At 51.3% G+C, this 17,704-nt stretch overlaps 1 protein-coding gene across 10 annotated transcripts in view; it reads right to left on the bottom strand.

Moving 5' to 3' along the window:
• Nucleotides 1–17,704, bottom strand: part of DIP2C (disco interacting protein 2 homolog C) — a 413,035-nt gene that overhangs the window by 80,292 nt on the left and 315,039 nt on the right. For all 10 annotated transcript variants that reach the window (XM_053896045.1, XM_053896047.1, XM_053896044.1 and 7 more), the window contains 5 exons: nucleotides 8,890–9,029; nucleotides 7,595–7,731; nucleotides 5,749–5,957; nucleotides 4,783–4,897; nucleotides 4,096–4,297 (listed from right to left, as the gene is read on the bottom strand). In XM_053896045.1, coding sequence (XP_053752020.1) covers nucleotides 4,096–4,297; nucleotides 4,783–4,897; nucleotides 5,749–5,957; nucleotides 7,595–7,731; nucleotides 8,890–9,029 — 803 coding nt within the window. The remainder of the gene's footprint in view (nucleotides 1–4,095; nucleotides 4,298–4,782; nucleotides 4,898–5,748; nucleotides 5,958–7,594; nucleotides 7,732–8,889; nucleotides 9,030–17,704) is intronic.

Here is a 17,704-nt window from a genome sequence, read left to right as displayed (position 1 = left end):
AATACACCTTCCATGCTCTGCTACAGCAGGTCTCAATGGTCAGGTGTGGCAGATTGGGGCTGCCTGCATTTTTCTCAGCTGGTAATAAAGACACTGCAACAGAGGAGCGGTCTTTCCATATTTAACAGGATGAAAAGACAAGGCAGCGTGGCGTACGGGGAAGCGAATGTGGCTGCTGCGTGGATGGTGCACAGGCTCAACCCGGAGTCCAGCCGACTGGCCCTCCGCTTCCTGACCTGGCGTCTGTGGCGTTCTCCTTGGTGCCGCCGGTGGGCAGGAAGGCTCTTCTGAGAAGCCCATCTGGCCTAAACTGGCTTGAAGTCTTCTCCGTAATTTTTTAAGAATTCAAACTAGGGTGGGAGAAGCACTATTCTGAGGCGCTGGCAGCTTGTCCCTCCTTCCCCAGCGCTGGTCTCTACTGGATGCGAAGCTCAGACCTCACATATTTCTCCCCCGAGGTAGACTTAAGAATTATTTTTTTCCAAATGGTGCTGGGAGACAGGCGCTTTCCTGTGGCATTTATTTGCAAAATCTGTCCCCCTCCCAAGAACCAAGGGTCTCCCCCCCCCCGCCAAATGAGGTGGGTGTGGTGCAAGACATCCTCACAGACTTCACCGCCTCATGATTTGAAAACATAAGGTTGAAGAGCGCCTGGGTGGCTCAGTCAACTGAGCGTCTGACTCTTAATTTCAGCTCAGATCATGATCCCAGGGTCATGGGTTCGAGCCCCATATCAGGCTCTGCGCTGAGTGTGAAGCCTGCTTGGGATTCATTCATTCTCTCTCTCTCTCTCCCTCCCTCCTTCCCCTGCTCCTACACTTTCTCTGTAAAATAAAGTAAAACATTAAAAAAAAAAAAAAGAAAATATAAGGTTGAGATGGACCCAAAAATAGGTACTGAAGTTCACATTTGCGTTCTCTCCCTCCCCTCCCACTTACAGATGCAGAAATGGGCAGGTCGGGAGTTTTATATCAGAGTTCTCCTCTTCCTATTACTACCCGACTGTGTCACGCAGGGGACACAGCACATATTGTGTCCTCTGGGTGCAGAACCCGCCAGCCCGGCCGCGCTCCTCCCCTTCTCCCCAGCAGGTGCAGTGCTGTCTGCGGCTGCTCCCCCTGCTGCCCTCTGGCTGCTCAGATACACTGTGTCCCAGGGACTGGTAACACTGGGAGCTGTATTTCAAGTTGTTAAATACTGTTGGTACCCCAACTGATGGGTTAAAGGGCTTTTTTTTTTTTTCATTTTTTTAACGTTTTATTTATTTTTGAGACAGGGAGAGACAGAGCATGAACAGGGGAGAGTCAGACAGAGAGAGACACAGAATCTGAAACAGGCTCCAGGCTCTGAGCTGTCAGCACAGAGCCCGACGCAGGGCTCGAACTCACGGACCGAGAGATCATGACCTGAGCCGAAGTCGGACGCTTAACCGACTGAGCTACCCAGGCGCCCCAAAAGGGCTTTTAACATTTTGTGCTCCATTAAGATACTCTCACACACACGTTGTTAGCTCAGTAAATATGAATTCATCTGCTAAAAGAGGCAACTAGATCATCTACAAACTAAGTTTTAGGAGCTTTGTTTCAAGCATCTAGCAACACCCTCATGGAAAAATGGCCTCACTAAATGCTTTGGCCACAACAAGTACTTGTTCACAGTCTGTGTCTATTCCAAAGGAGACTTAAAACTCACCACATCCAACCCCCTCATTACATTTATGGAAACTGAGGCTTCAGGGAAATGTCACCCGTCTGAGGTACGTTATAGGTCGTTAGCTGAGGTAGGGAAGTGAACCAGCACCTCGTGCTGTCATTAATATTTGTTAAAAACAGCTTTTGTTCAGGGGCACCTGGGTGCCTCTGTCAGTTAAGCCTCCAACTCTTGATTTCGGCTCAGGTCATGATCCCAAACTCATGGGACTGAGCACTGTGTCGGGCTCTGTGCTGACAGTGCAGAGCCTACTTGAGATTCTCTATTTCCCCCTCTCTCTCTGCCCCTGCCCTGCGCGCTCTCACTCTCTCTCTCTCAAAAACAAATAAGTAAACAAACATTAAAAAATAAAAAAAAATTATTTCCTTACAATAATCAATCACATAAAGCTTCATTCACCATGCTGCAGCCGTGATATCTAAACTGCCCCAACCTCCCAGCTCATCCTTTCTTCCCAGAGGAAGAAGGCTGTCCTCAGGTGCCCCGACACTGCTCTCGAGCAAAGCACCTTGGCCTTTTCATTCAGTCAGGTTTTGCCTTGACGTCCGACAGGTGCACTGAGCCCCGTAGTTCTGGAAGCACATCAGGCCTTTGCAAATGACCCCCACCATGAGTATCTGTCCTGAATTCTGCCGTGAGCTTCTCTGCACCCGGGACCACTGGTGGCCAGGCCCCCAGTGGAGGTGTCTGATGGTGAACGGAGGTGGGCAGGAGACAGGGAGAAGTCAGTCACTGCCGAATGTGTGCAAGGACACACTAAGGAGCCTGACACCATGATCGATTCCATTCACAGACACCAACACACCCACATGGAGCCACTGCTCTGACCTTCCCACGGCTGTTTATGCCCTGAGACAATAGGAGATAAAGAGGTGACTTTTCATCGTTTTGATATGCCCACAGAAAGGCAATGCTTTGTGTTCTGGGGGGCTCGTCGCTTGCAGCCAGTGTGCCCGCGAAACGTAAAGAAATGGATACTTCGTCAGTGGTAACTTTATGTTTTGCTATTGCAGTTGTATAAGCCAAGGACTGAGAGGAAAAAGAAACGAAGGGAGGTATCAGGGGATCTAGAACCTAGAATGTGAGAAAACAACAAACAGCACAGAAATCCGAAGAAAACCAAAAAGCAGAGATAACTGCAAAGCCAAGGTGCCCAGAAAGCAGACAATGACTCCATACTTTCCATGAGAACCCACGCAGAGGAGAGAACCGCAAGGCTACAACGTGTACGTCCTCACGAACACATGTGCATCGTGGGAGGGGGTAAGGACAAGGGATACAGGCTCGAGATCTGGACTCAAGTCTGTCTGCATGCGTGGGGCAACCCTTTCTTCCTGCAGCATCCGCGTCCTCCCCTCACCCTACTGAGGACCACCCACCCACCCTCTCATCTGATCTCACTTACGGGGCGTCGGCCTCAGTCCCTACATTTACCACCAGGTGGGCTATGCCCAGAGGTGACCCAACGGTGTCTGGCTGACTCGTCGTCAGCTCTGCCCTGCAGCCACGCTGTACTGGGTGGAACAAACAGTCAATGGGTCTGGGTCTGCCTCTGTCACTCTCTGGCCCCATCAACCCCCCGCCTCTCTGTGACCCATTCTCCTCATTTGTGAAACAGGGACAGAAGAGTGCCTACCACGCAAGCCTCCATGAGAAGAGACACGTTAATTAGTACAACATGCTGAAACAGTGGCCGTGGGGCCAGCACAGCCCGAGTGTGTGACCCCACCGCCTGCCCCTCCTTGCTTGGACGCCCTGGGACCTCCTGTCACTGCACCAGCAGAAAACCTGGGCCCTCACCTCCCATGGTCTGGAGATAAATTTTCTCCCACTGATGACTATGCAGCCTGAAAGAACATAACTGATTAGTTGCTAGGCATCCAAGTCAGATAAAGGGTAAGAACATGTTCCCCAAACCCCCAAGCGCTAGACACACGTTCACTCTTACAACGTCACAAATGAATTTCTAGACTTCCGCACAGGCTTCAAGAGTTTCCCACACTTATTAGGCTTTGACACCTAAATAACCCATGAGACAGGTAAGGAAGCATTATTCTCATCTGAAGGAAACCGTGACTGAGAGCTTCCATGCCTGGTAAAATGCCACCCGGACAGACCGAGGGTCAACTACTCCACTGGGATCTACATAGGGCTCCTTCCCAACATGCCCCCAGGTGCCGGGCTCCCAGCCAACCATGCTGTCCCAGGAGAGCCCCTCATCCACCATCCAGGGGGGCAGGTTTATGCCCTGGGAGTGTAGAGACCAGGACAGGAGTGGGGTTAAGAACACCTACAGGCATGGGGCCTGGTCCACAGGGCACCAACAGCACCTGGTTCCAGAGAGCCACCCAGATTCCACACAACTCTCCAGGCCACGGGACATACCTGGCTGCTTCTGTCGAGGTTTAGGCAAGTTTGTGACACAGGTATGGGGACACATCAGGACGTTGCAGGGGTGGAGTGAGCCCTCCAGGAAGAGCTGCTTCGTTTCTGACAAGTGGATCCCACCGAGTGGGGTTTTGGGGAGGGTGTTTGCTGGAACCAAGGCCAGGCAATAAACCCCAACTTGATGTATGCTGTCAATTGCCTGGAAAGTCACGAGGGAGGAAGTGGGTTAGAACAGGTGCCACAGACACGAAGCAAATGTTCAGACGGTGCAAAGTCCCGTCTGTAACATGAGCAAGCACACGCCATCCGAGTGGGGTGAAGATGCCAAGAGAAGGGGTGTCTCTCCAAATCCAGCCAAACTGGCTAATTTTATGTGGGATTTGTGGAATACCACATGCACTAAGGAGGGAAATTTTGAGGAAAAAAATACACTCTTGAGATCAGAACAAAAACTATTCCTTGTGACATCCCCAAGTGAATGGTGGGAGCCAGTTTTGCAGACCCGTGACCCCTAATCTTGGTCTGTTTAGTTATTTTCCAAGAATGAAATACACATTTCCCGGTCGATGCAATTTCCGATCCAATGGGGCAACGGTCGGGGAGCACGGGAGCACCGTTGGTGGGGGTTAAGGGAAGCCGGCGTGGAAGCAGGTGAGGGGCCCCGGGGCGGGAGCAGAGCTATACCTGCAGCACCCTGCTCATCCACTGGAAGCTGTCCTCCTCCGTGGAGTCTGGCCTCTGCTCGGCCACAATCACTATCCTCTCGTCGTGCAGGACAGTTACGGAAAACACAGCTATCCTGCGAGGACAGAAAGGAGCAGGTGCGGTGAGCACGTGCTGTAGATGCCGCCCAAAGCACTGTTCATTCCGCTACTGATGGCAGAGCCCAGGAGAGCACAGCGCCGGCCTCTGCTCCGGCAAACCTGTGAGGGGACAGGCCCCACTTCTCGGGGCAGACGGAAGGTGCTGGGCTGTGGACGTCAGAACCGCGCACAATCCACATCTTGGGTTGCACCTGTGAAGTAAGTCTCCACATCAAGGGAAACTCTGGGATGAACGAGTTTCTGCCTCTCTCTCGGGAAGCACAGCACCACGTGACTCGGACCCCCAGAGTCCCCCCGTCACACAGAGGCTGCCCTGTCTCAGTGAGTTAAACGGGGCAACGCTACATCCACGTGTCTGTCACTTCCACTCTCAGTGGCCTGCCGGGCGGCAGTAAGGCTCTACAGGAGTTATGACCTCCTTCACATGAGCCAAAACCCGGGGAGCCGCCACCGTGAATTAGTATTTACTGTGCCCAGATCATCAGGGAGAAGAGGCCACAGGACTCCATTCTCCCACACGACTGTTGCTCGACTATTACCTTGGGGTCTTTGGAGATGATCTGCTCCAACATGAATTTTTGGCTGTTCCCTTTGTGTACTTCTTTAAAACACAAGTTTTTCAAACAGATATTATTTGACTCAGAGGAGAAGTGACGAAAATTACGTATGGAGCTCAGGAAATTTCTATAAAATTGGGCATTCAGAACTAGACAGAACGTCAGAGGTCACTCACTCCCACAACTAAAGAATTTGTGCAATTTTATATAACCAGTGTTGTCTGCAGACAACCCAGGGCTGAATTCCCAGAGGGCACACGCACACCCACCTTCCTCTGTAGACGAATTTCATGGGCTCCACGGCCAGCGCTGTGGCGACGATGTCGTCCGCATTGTGTCGGCGCCCGCTGACCACCATGAGCCCGTCCATCTTGCCCACCACGAAGACGAGCCCCCCGGGGCCGACGAAGCCCAGCAGGCCTGTCCTTACGAAGGGGTACTCGCTGACAGGGGCCCCCGAGCTCGTCACAGGGAACACCTGCAGACACACGAGCAGTGAGTGCCCAGGGGTGCCCACCGCCACCCTCCTCCCTGGAGCCCATTGGAGAAGCCCCCCCACCCCCCAATGCTCATCCCCCACGGTCCACATGCAAGGCTGTCCACCAGTTTCCTTCCACAGCATCCACACCTAAGAATCGATACCGAGATCATGATGATAATCTAATAAATGCTAATTAATTATTCTGCTTTAAATCCACAGTGTAAAAGTGATGAATGGAAAACCAAAAATGTACATAAGTTGTAAGATGATCCCTATTCATTAATGTTTCCTTATGAGGACTACACCAAAAAGGGAAAATACAAACGGGGCAAATCACAGTGTTCTAAGCCTGCACCTGTTTCCTCAGACCCTGCAGGTTAAGTCACAGGAAAAAGGAGAGGGGTTTTCTACAGACTCCGGCTAGCTGGGCTTCAGGGACATTTTAGAACCTGGAAGCCACATTCAACAAAGCACCTCATCGCATCATGCTCTAAGAAATGAACCCCTAAGCAACCCGCATTTTCTTCTTCTTTTCTTAAATGTTAATTTATTTTTGAGAGAGAGAGACAGAGACAGAGCGTGAGCAGAGGAGGAACACAGAGAGAGGGAGACACAGAATCTGAAGCAGGTTCCAGGTTCTGAGCTGTCAGCACAGAGCCCCACGCAGGGCTTGAACTCACGGATGATGAGATCATGACCCGAGCTGAAGTCAGAGATGCTCAACCAACTGAGCCACCCAGGCGCCCCAGCAACCCACATTCTCTCGTGCACAATTTATTCGAAAGTGTGCTCCTCGCAAGGTTAAGTATCACGTGGTCAAATGAAAGCAATTCTGGGAAACTGAGGTGCAGCAGAGTTTACCACTTAACCGCCAACAAGGCCAGTGTGCGTGTACGTACGCACTGAGTGCACTAACAGCAAGCCACCCACGCGTGCAAACAAGAAACAAGTATGTGTGGACACCTACCACACACACACAGCATATGCCACACGTGTGTGCATACACACCCGCTCATGCTGTGGAGACAGTTACTTCATGTGTGCATTTGCTCACACCTGGCCAAGTCTGGCTTCAGTGGGCGGGCCGGGCCACAAGGGAGGGGCAGGTCTGTGACAGGTGTGCTCTGCCCTCATTCCTCAGCCTATCAGCTGCAGTACTTACTAAACAGGTTACCGTAAGAACAGCACGACATAAAAAAGGCCTTTTTTTCAATGTTTATCTTTGAGGGGGAGAGAGAGAGCACGCGTGAGCGTGAGCAGGGGAGAGGCAGAGAGAGAGGGAGACACAGAATCCGAAGCAGGCTCCAGGCTCTGAGCTGTCGGCACAGAGCCCCATGTGGGGCTGGAATTCACAGACCACGAGGTCATGACCTGAGCCAAAGTCAATGCTTAACCGACTGAGTCAGGTGCCCCCCAAAAAGCCCTTTTTAAAGAAACTGTTCTTGCCCTTTTTCAACACTGACTATGAGGTGAAAAAAAGCTGATAAGCTAAATTCATTGAAAATTATTAAAATAAAAAAAGGCAGCAAAAAGTGCAACCATCTTAGTTCCTAAGAGTATATTTAGCTGAGAAACTACCACCTTATCTTACATGTCTGTGCACCTGGCATTGGGGCTCAGCTCCATGACCCTACCTCGAAGGTGTTCTTGGTCATGCCCGAGAGGCCGTAATAGGACGTGCCCGTGGCAATGGCGCACACGCAGAGCTCCCCGATTTCATCCGTTCTACACAGCTGAGGAATGCCGTCCGGCTTCACTGAACACATGATGGCTAGAAGCAAAACAGGACACACAGGTAATATTAGAGAGGGGAGGGAGAGGGAGACACAGAGAGGGACAGGGTGGGGAGGGACAGAGAGAGGGAGGGAGGGAGGGAGAGACAGAGGGACAAGGAGACAGAGACAGAGGGACAGGGTGGGGAGGGACAGAGAGAGAGACAGGGAGGGAGGGAGGGAGGGAGGGGGAGAGAGAGAGAGAGAGAGAGAGAGAGACAGAGGGACAAGGAGACAGAGACAGAGGGACAGGGTGGGGAGAGACAGGGACAAGGGGACAGAGAGGGACGGGGGGCAGAGAGAGGGAGACAGGGGCGGGGCAGGGGGACAGAAGAAATGACTGAACACAGGGAGAGCACAGTGAGCGGAAACCACATTTGGAACAGGAGTGTGAAGGTAAAAGGGAGGCCAGGCCGGTCCTGGTCTTCCCTGGAGTCATGAGCTTTCATGTTCCAAGAAAACGTCCACTGACACAGCTGTGGTGTAAGATTCTGACAGCTTGAACTTTAATGTGCAAATCGAACTGAGGGGATGGGGACTTCTCCCATCTGGACCAAGAGACACCTGGGAGGAGCCCAAGGCCCCCCCGCACACGGCCCCTCTGTTCCCTGCAAGCCCCGCGCTCCCCCTCCAGTCATCCGGGAGCCCCGGCCGGCACATCAGGAGGCAGCGTGTGCAGCGCCCTGACGGCCTCGTGTGCGTATTTGTGGGAACGGTTCCCTGACTTTTAAAAACGGGCTCTTCTGCTAGAACCAAGCATTGCTCATCGTCTGGAGCCCCGTCCCTGGATTTTTATACCATCTGCTACCAGCCTCAGTGCCCAGCTTTGTCCAAAAGGTGGATGGCCGGCGGGAACTTGACCCTTGCAGGGAGAGAAGCCCCCCATGGGCTGCAGGGGCACAGCATGGCCCACGGCGCCCCCTAGGGGAAAGGACCCCGGGATCCCAGCATGGGAGGTAGCAGAGATGCCCCGTGAAGCTTCCTGAACGTTCTTTCATCAGGAGAGGCAGCAGTGACAAGCCCGGATTTAAGTGCTCCGTCTGACCTCGCGCCAGAGGGGCACGGTGGTCCCCGGTGGGAAGCAGCCCGCTGGACACGGCTGGGGCTCCTGACTCGACCCCCGCCCCCAACGTGTGCAGCCCAGCGTCCACACTCACCGCCAGGCATCACGAGGCCGACATCCTGCACGGTGAGCACAGACAGCTTTTCTTCGGAGTCCACCCGGATGACCCCGTAGGTAAGCCCATGCATGGAGAGGACACCCCGGCCCGGGGGCTGGTTGCTGTCATCTGTGGGCCTGAAAGAGCAGTTTTGTCTGAACACATAGGAGCAAACAAGCCACCATCACCAGAGAGGCATTCAAGTGCACGCACACCAGAGGCAGCCAGACACGTCTGGGATCCCAAGGATCCCCGAAGCAGATCTGAATGCCACACTGTCCTGTGTTCTTAGCGTGCCAAGGGGTGCTGGTTGTCTGTGAGACGTCAACATCATTAACTCTGTCTCTGGAATGCCCCTCCCTTACGCGTATCAGCCATCGACTGATTCCTTCCCTCCCCTCTCTCCGCAGGTCTGATTTTCCAGTTTTGAAAGTGGCTAACAAGGGACCACAATGTCTCCGAGAACACGGATGATGGCACGGAACAGAAACAAGGGAGGTGGGGTGGCCTGGGCTCAAGTTGAGACGTGCACTGGGCAGACAGAAGCTCATGGTGCAGGAATCTGAAATGACAGGCCATGCCATTCTGCATGACAAGCTTGGGGAAGTCTTTCTTCGCAGAAGGCATGTGGTGAAATGCTTTCACTCCATCTTCAGCCCGTCTTCTCCATGGCCCCCGCCACTCCAGCTCACTCCACGCCAGCCCCAGGCCCTTTATCCAGCACCCAGCCCACCCCTTCTGGGCGCTTTCACACTTGTCCCTGCCTCCATCTGGAATGTTCTCGGAGCAGACATCCCCCTGGCAGCTCAAATACGCAAGTACTCATTACCCCCCAAGACGGCACAGTAGGGCCACCTGACTACCCACACCAGGCCTCCTGCATCAGAGTCTCTGCTCCCCAAGGGTTCCCTTCTGTTCACTGCATAGCCTTACCCCTGGACAAGTGTGCAGTAATAAAGGTCTGCTGACTAATTACTGAATAAATAAAATATTTCCAAGAACATGGACTTTGTCCCTGTAACTAAAGAATCTTCCATGTGGGCTAAGTGAGGCACACGTTAGGGAAAGACCACACTTCTTTTTCTAATTTTCTGTATATACATGGGTAGCATTCTTTTAGGATCTAAAAGTTAGAAAATAAACAGAAGTTTGCTGTTTAGCTTTAAAACTGATAAATCTTGATAATGTTTCAAGAAAATATCTTTACAATGAACCTAGAAATACAAGTAGAGAAACATAAAGGTTAAAATGTGCAAAAGGAGGGGTGCCTGGGTGGCTCAGTCAGTTGAGCACCTGACTCTTGATTTCAACTCAGGTCATGATCTCACAGTTCATGGGATCAAGCCCCACGTCAGACTCTGCATTGAGCACAGAGCCTGCTTGTGATTCTCTCTTGCTCCCCCTCTGGCCCTCCCCCACTTGTACTCTCTCTCAAAAAAACAATGTGCAAAATATCTCATTTGAATCAAGTAACTAGGTATTATAAAAAGAAGCATATATTATAGGTCAATTATACCTCAAATAAAAAAAAATAAAAGTAAACAATAAAAAGGAAGCATAAGAGAGTCTGGAAATTGAAATGGTTCTGTCTGTGAAGCATCCAAAAGGGTAGCGCTAACCAGACAGAAGAAAAGTCTGCCCAATGATAAGGTCCACCCAGAACTACCCGGAAATGAGCCCCAAACACTGGAATCTATATTGTTCCGCAGGGTGAGAGAGGAGCCCCGCAGCAACCCTCTGCTGCTACGAATCCCTGACCCCACTATTGTCCTTGGCCAAAACACAAAGCGAGAGTCTTAAATCGGAATGCTCAGTGCCTGTTGTGGACTGAGTTGTGTCCCCAAAGCTGTGACCAGTCCTGGTCCCGGTACCTTGACTATCACCGTATTAACATGAAAGAGGATCTTTGTGGACGTCATTAGTTAGATGAGATCATCCCGGAATCGGGACGGGCCCCAAATGCAATGATCGGTGTCCTTACAAGAGGAGACACAGGCGTCATGTGACAATAGCAGCCGTACTGCAAGGAGAGGGGTGCCAGCAGCAGCGGGAGGGACTGGAGCAGATGGGCCGTGAGAGCCCCTGGGAGCACCCGGCCCTCAGACACCTTGACCCCGGGCTTCTGGCCCCCAGAACTCTGAGGCAGCAGGTTCTCCTTGTGTCACACCACCCGGGAGGGGCGGAGGCACTTACGACAGCCCCAGGAGACAAACGCACCAAGGAACGGGATTTAAAGGTACACGTATTTGGCTGGAATGACCACAGGATAGCAAAAGGCTGGCGTGGCCATGACTCAGCCCAAGCAAGGGATACAGGGGGACCGGGATGGGCCGTGCCCGTGCGCCAAGAGGGAAAGGCTCTCTTAACATTCAAGGATGCGAGTTCTGGGGTCTTAGGCACGAGACCTGCTTTCCTAGAAACAAGACTCACTGGAGCACAATTATGAACCGTGTTTGCTACAGGAAACCTTCAACTGTAGGTGTAAAACGAAACTATGGAAACTTGGGTACATGCACTTAAAATGTGAACCAATGACACCACTCAGGTTTTACTTTGATCTACAGCTATATGTTTGTATTTAATAGAGTCCCTTGCTCGTCAGAGAAATCTCAGACACGCTCAGCCAACAGCCCTGCCTCCCGATGACACAGCTCTGCTCAGCTGGCACCTGGGTGTGCCCAACTGTCCCGAGCCCTCTGCACACAGAGACTCACTCACTTGGCAGGTACACCCGCACGGCACCACTGTCCTCCGCTTTACAGACCACAACTGCGGGCTTGGGCACGTTCAGTTCATCATCTGCATCCCTGTGGGGCTTGGTGGGATACAGACCCACAGCTCCAGTTAGGGACAGCTTCCCATCTCCCTTTCCTGCCTCTGGCCTCAAAGACTGAGCACTTCTTAGTTCACGGCACACTCTTCTTTTGAGGGAACTTTAGGACAAATGACACGAGTAACACAGGGGCAAATGGAGCACTGCACAAAAAGTCACAGCAAAGGCAAAAGCACCTGCCTGACCGCATCCCAGCCCTGCCTCACCGGCAGCCACAACAGATGATCCACCAGTTCCTTTAATCTGTATTTACATAAAAGGTGCATGTGTAAATACACCTGTATTTAAAAAAAGCAAAGCCACAATAAGCATGTTCTCTTGCAACTTGCTTTTCCACCAAATGGATCTTGTGGATCTTCCTGTGTGTGTGTGTGTGTGTGTGTGTGTGTGTGTGTGTGTGTGTGATATAAACACTATGTATACCGCACATGCCAATGACCCGACCGGTCTTAATTGTTGGTGGTGTTCGATAATAGTGACAGTAGTCACTTTATTTCATTTCTATACAATTAGAAGTATGACTGTAAAACACATATCTAGAAAAAGAACTGAAGAATCAAAAAGTATACACGTTTAAAATTTTAATAAAGCCTATATAACTTCCCAAAAGACTATCACTTTGCACGTCCACTCTAAGTACTGTTTTCCAATCTACCAGACGTGCACAGGGTACTGTTTTATGCAGGAGGCCACCGGAAGCATGTTGTGCACGTGAAGTATCTCACAGCAGCTCTGAGACACGCATGTCTGTCGTCCCCACTCACGGGCAAGAAGCGGAGTGTGTCAGGCAGTGGCATCTGGGGCACAGCTGCGGGGCAGACCCCGGCATCGAGCGCAGACTGGCCTCAAACCTGCGCTCGTGGCCACGGGGAAGGCGGCCTCCCAGCAGCCACTTCCGCACACCCGTGCCCACACAACCCTAAAAGTGTTCCCGCTTTGGTGGTGAAACCCTGTTCCTCTCTGTTACTTTGGTTTGCATTTGAGTGATGAACAAAGTCAGCTTATCTTTCTCTCCATTAACACCTTCCTAGGAAACAAAAAGTCCAAGTAGGCTAAACTAGATGAGGAAGTGAAAAAATGATCCCAATAAGAATTCCCAGAGATTTCAAAAAGATGTGGTTTCACAATCAAACACAGTGCGACGAACAACGGCTGAGAGAGCTTGAGCCGTTAGTCCCCCCAGGTTCAATGCCCAGATGACGCAGAGGGCTGACGGCATGGAAGAGCAATTCTTGCAGTTCCCAGGACTGCCGAGGGGGTCTCTGCGCACAGGGATACAGAAGGAATGCAGCTGTGAGCGGCCAGCCCCGCGACCACGGGCAAATGGCACAAAGACCTAAGTGAAGAGACGGAAGCCGGAAGGTACGCGCCGGCCTCGGCCTCAGGAGGAATGTTCCTGATGGCCGATGGCTTCAACGGGATAGCGTGCGCACCTGTTCCCTGGCCATGCCAGTCCTGCCTCCGCGAGATGTTAGATAACCCTCAGGTAATCACGCTGTGTGACACCTGAAGAGGTAGCTATAAGTTTCAACTAACACGTCCACAGTTTGCTGTCACTGGCCACGCTCAAATCTGCACCCACACGAAATAAATGCAGTCACGTAAGCCACAAGCATTTGGGACAATTTGCATTCTCAGGATGTAATGGGGAAGTGGCCACCACATCTCTAAGGGTTTAGCGCCACCGTCTCTCACTGCAGCCTCCTGCAGGTGTGACAGCAAAGGTCCTTCCCTGCTTCCATCAGACGGAGGCAACCCCCAACTCCAGGAACGGTTGACTCAGGAACATCCAGAGAGCAAAGGGGTCAAGTCTCAGGAAACAGCCCTTTCCTTCACCGATGTCAGGGTTGACTACAACATTTCCGAAGGGCATGTTGTCATGGGACGCACACGCCCAAGTACATGTGACGCTATCGTAATGACACTAACATTAGCCTGAGCCCTGAATTCTTATGGGCACCACGCAGACCTTCGGCACTCTACACGCACAGATGTTCACACCGTCCTGTGACACAGGCCAGTGGTCACGCCCCTTCACAGATGGGGACTCCGAGGACTGAAGGAGGCCCTATGCCGAGTGACAAAGCTGGCAAGAGGCAAAGCAAAGCACAAACAAGCCAGAATGGTGACCCGGGGTCAACAGACTCTGAAATGCACGGGGGGAGGGGGGGGCGCTGGGCCAGGCTCACTGGACCCAGAGCGTAAGGAGGTGTCAGTGCACACGTGGGGTCCACACACGGGCATGAGAGTGGCTCCTGTAACACCACCTCCCTAGGAAATACATACTTGGAGCCACAGGGCCATCAGTCTGTGTGAGGGAGGGGCGCCCTTGTGCCTGTGGCCAGCAAGGCGCTCCTTTCTGGATGGAGGACGTTCTTTCCAGGAGAGGTACCCTGCCCCGCTTGTCCGGTGCTGTCGTCCTTGACTGAAGTCTCTCTACAGCTGAACGTAACCTCATTGACCGTGGCAGCTGGCCCCCGAGAACTGAACGGCACCCGGTAAAAACGCTCTTTGAAGAGAGTGGAGCAGCAGACACTGCGCGCTTGTAACAGAAACAACATTTTTAGGAACGCTCCTGCAAATTTCGGGACAGAGCCAGTCAAATCCGTGAATACGTGCACCCTCCTTCAACGTTGAGATGGAGACTTCCAAAACCACCCACACTAAAGTCTCAGTAAAATTCTTGCTGGTTTTTTTTTTGAGAGAGAGTGAGGGAGAGAGAGAATCTCAAGCAGGCTCCGTGCTCAGTGCAGAGCCCAATGCGGGGCTCGATCCCACGAACTGTGAGATAATGACCTGAGCGAAATTAGGAGTTGGACACTCAACCAACTGAGTCACCCAGGTGCCCTTAAAATTCATGATTTTTGACAGGGGAAGTTACAAGATTAAAACATCACACCTTTAATTTCTAAGTTATTTTAGTGTGATTTTCTCCCCTTTCTCTGACGAGAGCAATGCACACTTATTTTTTGAAAATTTTTAAATGTTTATTTATTTTTGACAGAAAAAGACAGAGTAGGAGTGGGGGAGGGGCAGAGAGAGGGAGAGACACAGAATCTGAAGCAGCTCCAGGATCTGAGTTGTCTGCCCAGAGCCCGACACGGGGCTTGAACCCAGGAACAATGAGATAATGACCTGAGCCAAAGCAGGACACTTAACCAACTGAGCCACCCAGGCAGCCTGCACACTGATTTAAAAAAAAAAAAAAAAAAAGCCTGCTTCAAGAGCTATGTAATATAAAAAGGGAATGTTTTCTCCTCCATTATTTTACCTACTCACTTTAGAGAGAATTCTTTTCAGCCGGAAAAGGGACCATACCATACAAGCGGTGTGCAAACTTTGGTTTCATTTGCCCTGGCAACTTCTCCGCATCTCAGGGCAGGCGATCAGGGTGCACAGCAGGGAAGTGTCAGCATGTACATCAAGGGTGGGGCTGCGCCCCGAGCGGCACCTGCTCTCTGCAAGCTAACCCTCCACCACACCAAGCACACAGTCCAACCAAACACAAAACAGAACACGGTTCGCTCCTGCACATGGGCGGTCAGAACAACTCACACAAGGCAACTCGAGTCACTGGGCTCTTCAATGCTACCTGATTAGTCCATATTTCCACTTAGATATGGTGATTCTCATCTTCAAACTATTTTACACTTAGACAAGTTCTACAGTTTTGTCTGAATTTAAAACTTTCAGATTAAAATTTCTGATAATGTAATTTATCTTGTGTTATAAAAACAAGATTATAGAACTTCATGTCTGACTTTTTTTTTATGGGGCAAAGCCATTCGTGAAAACCCCACTTCAATTCACAGGCTTGTTAACTATTTTTATTCTGGGTCACTGGTTGGGGTGTCCCCAGCAAAACTGTCCGATTCTGGCCCCCAACAGACATCCTGCCACATGGGCCCCTCCCAGCTCTCTAAATTCTAGGGGGACATTTCAACATGCAAAATGACTTTGGTGGCAAAGGGGCAACTTTATTATCCTCTGGAATTGCTGTTTTAATTACTGCTTTACATAATTATTACCCTTTCATTGCTAAAGCATCAAGGTATTAAAAGAACATCCTGCAGATAAAAAGCCCACAGAGGGGTGACCTGGGTGGCTCAGTCACTTAAGCGTCTGACTTTTGATTTCAGCTCAGGTCTTGACTTCAGGGTCATGAATTCAGGCTCTGCACTGGGTGTGAAGCCTACTTAAAGAGCCTACAAAATATTTTTTTTATTTCAATCAACATTACCACAATGTAGCTTTAAAAAGCAGGTTCTGCATCTATATTTCAGTGATGGAAACAGAACCAGACAGCAATCCCAGAGATACATGGGGCCATGAATGATTTGCCAGTTTTCATTCTGCAATTTGCCCTCTTGAAATAATTCTACAGATAACTTTAGGTATCATGAAACCATATTTCTCCAATATTTTTGATTTTACAACTATTCCTCAAAGAAAAAGGAAACAGAAAACATGAACCTGGGTGATGACAGTTTTAAAAACAAGAAAGACAAATACCTTGGTTGCTCAGGAAGCCAGGGAAGACCTCAAAGGGGAATAGTGTGGTTTACTGCCATTACCTGGTCGACATGCATGGAAACAGACATGCATGAACAGACACCCGTGAAGACAGATACACGTGAACACAGGCACTTTCAGATAGATACCCATGAAGACAGGCACAAACAGGACACACATGAAATCAGACCACATGAAGACAAATACCCACGGGACGGACAAACACACAGATAGTCACTCATGGAGACAGACACTCGTGAGCAGGGACACCCATGGAGATGGACACCCATGGAGATGGACACCCCCAGAGATGGACACCAACGGAGACGGACACCCACAAGACAGACACACGGAGACAAACACCCATGAAGACGGACACCCATGAAGACGGACACCCATGAGACAGACACCCCAGGAGACAGACACCCACGGACACAGACACCCACGGAGACAGACACCCACGGAGACAGACACCCACGAAGATGGACACCCCCAGAGATGGGACACCAATGGAGATGGACACTCACGAGACAGACACACGGAGACAAACACCCATGAAGACGGACACCCATGAAGACGGACACCCATGAGACAGACACCCACGGACATAGACACCCATGGAGACAGACACCCACGAAGATGGACACCCCCAGAGATGGACACCCACGAGACAAACACCCATGAAGTGAGACACCCCCGGAGACGGACACCCACAGAGATGGACACCCATGAAGACAGACACCCCCAGAGACAGACACCCTTGAGGACAGACACCCATGCTGTCACAGGGTGTGACACTGCAGAAACAGACAGGTGTGGAGACAGGCATCCCTCCTGCCCTTGTCCCTTCAAGTTCCCTGACTTTCAGGGAAAAGTGGCTGTTCCTAGGGGGCTGCTTACAGGGCTGGTCCTACCGATCAGACATGGCCTGGGCAGCTCTCTGCCCCAGGGGCCAGGGCACCAGCCACTGCCCCCAGATCATGGCCACAGTCCTACCACTGTCTCTCAGGACGACATCTGCATCCTGCCTGTGTTTCGGGGGTGGGGGGGGGACGTCTAAGGCTTCCACTGAAAACTGTGAGCCCAGAACCTTCTAACACACTCACTATTGTGTTGGTGACAGGCGATCGGCTACTGACCAGGGCAAGGACATCAAGATGCCTAACAACCACGGCACCCACCGTGAGGCCGGCTCTCTGCTCTGGACAGGCAAACTCACGGCAGCCAGAGAAGCCGACCAGTGTGCACGGCTGGCCCTCACAGCCCAAACCCATGGGGGTCTGGCAGTTTTGCCATGGCTACTCCGCTGGCTAATTCATGGATGCTTCTTACAGAAGAGAACCACAGACTGACAGACCTTCCAGAAAGGGCCTGAAGTCCTACAAGTTGTGAGCCATGAACACACCTCCAATTTCACCTTCACTGCTGACCACACACAGGAACTGGGCATCATTTCTTAGTTAAATG

Source organism: Panthera pardus, unplaced genomic scaffold, assembly GCF_024362965.1.
Source record: "Panthera pardus isolate Hobbes unplaced genomic scaffold, ASM2436296v1 HiC_scaffold_6, whole genome shotgun sequence".
In the NCBI taxonomy this organism is placed as follows: domain Eukaryota; kingdom Metazoa; phylum Chordata; class Mammalia; order Carnivora; family Felidae; genus Panthera; species Panthera pardus.
The sequence above is the reverse complement of the archived record's forward strand: the minus strand, read 5'-3'. Positions and strand labels throughout refer to the sequence as shown.